Below are 5,373 nucleotides of genomic sequence, written 5' to 3'. Positions count from 1 at the left end.
AAATTTCAAGCCGATTGGACAAATAGTTTTTGAGATCATAAAGGACAAACAGACACCAACTTCGCTTTATATATATAGATAACCGGGCAAGGGGCGAGCGAGCGCGCAAAGTGGTAAAATACGAAAAAAATTCTGAACTCAAAAATAAATAAGCAAATAATGGTTTTAAAATGATAGAAACCTGCGCAGTGGTACAATGAATACGTGGTAAAAATTTCAAGCCGATTGGACAAATAGTTTTTGAGATCATAAAGGACAAACAGACACCAACTTCGCTTTATATATATAGATAGTTTTTGAGATCATAAAGGACAAACAGACACCAACTTCGCTTTATATATATAGATTAAGTCATAGGAATACTTAAAATATATATTTTTAATTTTATTGAGAAACTTTGCTCCAGACACCTGTCCAAGTTGATACTTTTCACCGTGTTATTAATACTGGTAATGAAAATGATCCAACTCTTCCTTGAGGGAAATTTCTTCTATACTACACTGAATTTTTATAAAAAAACATATTATAAAAAATTTTGCTCAGAACTACTTGAGGAGAAGAAGGAGAATATTTTTATGATGGTTAGCTGAACTTTTCTTTTAATGAACTTTGTTGAAATATAAACTCCAATATTGTGTGAATTATCTACAAGCTGCATAGCTTATGTTGCTTATCACTATTTTAACATTTTAAAAGATGGCGTTTTTTTTGTGATTTTTATAAAATATTAAATATCGAAAACACGCAAAATTGTCAACAATAAGTTCGATTATATAAATTGAGTAAAATTGGAAATGAAATACTAATAAATACCCTGACAATATTTTACTACTTCCTTGTCCAAACAGTCAGTAGAATAAGCAATTTTACGTAACAGTTATTATAAAAATACTGCTGCAGAGAAGCATTAATTCAATGATTGATAAATAAAACAACAAAAATTTCATTCTGGACGTTACGTGAGCCACTGGGATGTCATTATTTATACTTTTACTTTTTTTAGCGAATTTCCATTAAAATTAGTGATCTACTACTTGAAAATACGAGACTTTGTAGAAATTGACTTTTAAGCAAGCAATTAAACTCATTTTGCTGTGAGGTCAGTGCTTAATTAGTAGTTTCATGAGATAAATTCAACATACTTTGTTAGCACTTTTAGTTTCTGAATGAACTGTTTTGAGCCACTACTATAGTCGTCCATGCTACAGTCATATTAACAATATAAAAATTCTCTAATTTTGAACTAAATCAGACCATTTTTAGATATAATTCACTTATTGTTTGCAATATTGTTACACTGATTTAAAATTTAGTTACGAAGAAGATCAGATGACCATCTGCAATACAACATCAGTAACGTAACTTTTTACAATGCTCATTCGTCTTCGTTTTCGCCTTGACACCCTTTAACTTTTACTTTTCCAAAGGACCCATTCCTCTGCCAATGAAGGTTGATTTTTTGATTATAGAATCATAATAAATATCATGATACAGTAAATGTCAGTAGGAATTATTTATTAATTTGTACTCTACTCATACTCAATATAGTAGTACTGATCGCTCAGATGCACATAGTAGCGATGCGGGGTTTTAACGTCTTGAAAGTGTAAATAATAAATTACAAATTTACAGAAAGATGAGTGCTTTTTAATCACTCACAAACAAAGCTTACCTTCAATACATCTGGAAATGTATGATAATTATCAAGAAAACTAGTAAAGTGCTTAAAGTATCAAAAAGTACATGTCACAATCCTTCTGATACTTGAAATATGTTACACATGTAATCATCAACCCCAATGGAAAATTGTAAAAAATTTTCAGACAAAGTGTGATATAATGCAAAATAAAATTTCATTAAATCTTTTAAAAGCTATGTTCAATATTTATTTATTTGATAATTGAGGAAAAAACAATATATTTTCAATTTCAACAGGTAAATTATTTTTGAGTTTGTTATCGAAATAAGTAGAAACTAGTAGAAAGAAATATACTGATTGATACAAAGATCATAATTTTCTTGAAAAATATTCGCTTATACTTATACATATTCTCTGTTTTGAAATCTTCGAATGTTTCATCAATCGACTGTAATATTTAAATATTTCAATTATGTTTATGAATTATAAAACTCAAAACCATTGAAAATAATTTCATGGAAGCTTACCTCTAAAAGTTTTTCATAGTACTTTCGGTTAAATGCTCCATTGTTTCCAAATTTTTTTGCTTCATCAAAGTATTCTATTGCCTTGTGACGGCATCTATCATGTGCTGATTGCAACATTTTACTATTCAAATACGGTTGATCATGTCCACAAAAAGTACTCATCAATTCCTTGTACATGTTTGCTGCTTTTAGCTTTGCAAGTAAATTGTATGTTTCCTGAAGCAGATGTAATCACATGAATATTTAATTTATGCAAGAAAAAGTATTGCAAGAAAAATTAATAAAAACTTACATTGAAACAATTTTTAATTTTCAGTACATCCAAGTTTTCGTAGAAGTTTACACATTTTTTAATATGTTCAAGCAGAGAAGCAGCAGTGACAGCTTTTGGGCCTATCTTTTTAGTGACAAGATTTTCTGGTGCGAGTAACATTGTTACCAAATCTTTGATTTGTTTTCTATAATCACTCCTCATTTCTGACAAATGACTGTTCAACTTAAGATTCTCAGTGATTGAAAACCCAGGATGAGGCATAAGATAACAAGAAGTCTTGAAAAAATAGGAATTGAGATTCTGTTTCAAGGTCTGAAGTTTTAAATCTTGTGCACCCGAATTACTAAGGATGTACAGCAAATAATCATGTCCTCCTTTAGACCCATACTGGTACTCATGGGGATAGGCCCAGTTACACACAAGAAATTCCAACCTGATACATAAATATTGATTATTCAAATTATCTGTGAAAAGGAGTAAAATAATATTTACAAAAATCATTCATAAACCTTTGAAAAATTTCACTACTTGAGTTTTCTCGTGCCAACCGTCCATACTCTGTAAAAAACAGCAATTGCTGCAGATCGTTTTTGTTGATATTATCGGCCAAAACGAAGAGCTGCACAGACGACAATTCTGTGCTCAAAGCAAACACAGAAGCACACTCGTGATCCGTAATGGACAGACTGCCAAAGGAGCCCTGCGAGTTCATAATTATAACCGCAACTTTCTCACCGTTGGGCAATTCAGCTTTAAAGATTTCGGACCACATGAGAATGCCTGTAAAATCGCTCTGGGACTTGGTACGCCAGGAAAAGCCTTCAAGTGGACGAGTCTCGTCCAACCAATCTTCAGATTCATTTTTTGACTTGTACTGATAATTGTGAAGCACATTTTAAAATTAGTCTTAGATTTTGATGGATGGTGCGTTATAACAGACTAATAAAGTACTTACTCTATTATCCATGTAGCGAAGAAAAAAATTCAGCAACAAATCCTTAGACAGGTCGAAACCTCCTGCCATAGAAACGATGACTAGGCTTCGATTTTTCACGTCATCTTGATTAAGCATTCGAGCAAGAGCCTCTTCGTTGAGAATGAAATTATGATCATGAGAAATCTTTACTATTTCAATCGGATGGCCCATGATTTTAGTGGTCCTCAAGTTAGCCTTCACGAGTTATACAACGATTGAAAAAATTTTAACAAATGGTTATTTTAGTATAATTATCATCGTTCATCGTTCATCATTACGTATACGGAATCGACTATAGAAATAATTTATTCATACGGGTACATAGCTTTAGCTCGGCATAGATGCATTATTAGAACAGTTTATTGTCTGTATTTATACGCTTCGAATTTGAGAGAGATTTTTCTGACAAGGCCGAATCGCTCGCGACAAATGTTTTGATTTTGCAGCCATTCAAATGACTGTGACTTACCTCTGTCTCAAAAATGTTGATTTCCCACATAAACTTGTGTCACGAAAATGTGTGATAGAGTTAGAATATTCAAAAACACACTTGAGACTGTACCTAAATCGTGTCCCTGCTCACAAGTTTGTTACTTTTGAATTGCCTAAAATCTAAATGCGTCGCGGCCGTCGATTAGGTCAATGTAAATACGCAAGAGTAACGTTCGAGCATGAACGTTGAAACTTCATTGGGTGCGTGATTCCCAGAGCACTAGAATCCACTGAAAAAGTGGGGGAGGGTTGCCACTTGCCAGTGGGAACTACAATCTTATTACTCATGTACGCTACTTATTCTCCCACTTCCTCTCACAGCTACTTGCTCGTCATATTCATTCGAACTCCTGATAGGTGTTGAACCTTTTTCAGCCCATATTGATATTATATTCACGTAAGTATAGTGAATATACTTATTTAATTTCAAAGACTTGCTCGGCTCTCGTAAGTTATGAGCTTCTCAAATTTTAAACAACTGTTTACCTTTTCTTGAGGAAGCTGACTTGAATCTTACAAAGAATGGTGAGAAATTTCAAGCTAATTGAAACTGCGATGAAGTGTTCTTACATCCTGTTCAAAATCCGCAAAAAATACTATAGTTTCGAGAAGTGCATCTCAGCACTGTTCGTTAAAACGTTATGTAGATTCTCAGTTTTTCAAAGTTATCAATACCATTGTTCTACTTGAGTTAAAACAAAGAATCGTTACTCTTCGATGTTCGAGTCACCTTCCAAACATTGCCAAACACTAGATTAAAATTATCTTTAATTTTACCTCGATTACGCGTGTTTACTTTTGCGTGTTGGTCATTTGTTCCAATAAAGATCGAGTCGAGTCAATGGCAAATTTATTATTAATTTATTGAGATAAATAATAGTTTTTTGCGATTTGTAAATGCCACAGCATAACAAGGAAATTAATGAATTCGTTATAAACTCGTCTAGGTATTGGGTATCAGTTTTGTACAACATGCAAAAAACCGGCAAAGGTAAGCCGATCGAAATAATTCAATTTTCGTCAGAGGATAAAATCCAGTTGAACGAAAAAGCCCTTGAAAAAATCCTCAACCAAGAAGATGTACGTGATCGCAAAATCGTCGTTATATCTGTCGCTGGGAAGACCCGTTTGGGCAAAAGCACACTTCTCAACTACATGTTGCGTTATTTGCATTCTGAGGTAAACCAAATTGATATTGAAATATTCATAATAAAAACTCGATGAATGTGAGTCTGAAATTCCTTCGATTTGTTTGCTCTGCCTGCAGGAGAAAGAAAATTGGCTAAACAACGAATCGGAATCTCTCCGAGGTTTTTCTTGGAGGCATGGTTCAAAACCCGACACAAATGGTATTCTTGTATGGTCGGAAGTATTCAAACTTGATCTGGACACTGGAGACAAACTCGCTATTTTACTCATGGACACGGAGGGAATTGACGCCTTGAATGCTTCGGATACCAAATGT

The 5,373-nt window shown here is 33.3% G+C and overlaps 1 protein-coding gene across 1 annotated transcript; it reads right to left on the bottom strand.

Moving 5' to 3' along the window:
- Positions 1–1,325: 1,325 nt before the first annotated feature.
- LOC106653603 (atlastin-like) lies at positions 1,326–4,118 on the bottom strand. Its single transcript, XM_023457709.1, has 8 exons — positions 3,886–4,118; positions 3,396–3,611; positions 2,950–3,314; positions 2,459–2,873; positions 2,167–2,382; positions 1,994–2,087; positions 1,673–1,683; positions 1,326–1,337 (listed from the first exon to the last, which is right to left on the bottom strand). The coding sequence occupies exons 1-8, from the start codon at positions 3,913–3,915 to the stop codon at positions 1,326–1,328; spliced, it is 1,359 nt and encodes a 452-aa protein (XP_023313477.1). The 5' UTR covers positions 3,916–4,118.
- Positions 4,119–5,373: the final 1,255 nt, after the last annotated feature.

This window comes from Trichogramma pretiosum, unplaced genomic scaffold, assembly GCF_000599845.2.
Source record: "Trichogramma pretiosum strain Unisexual culture from Peru unplaced genomic scaffold, Tpre_2.0 scaffold262, whole genome shotgun sequence".
In the NCBI taxonomy this organism is placed as follows: domain Eukaryota; kingdom Metazoa; phylum Arthropoda; class Insecta; order Hymenoptera; family Trichogrammatidae; genus Trichogramma; species Trichogramma pretiosum.
This window is presented reverse-complemented; position numbering and strand designations above follow the sequence as displayed.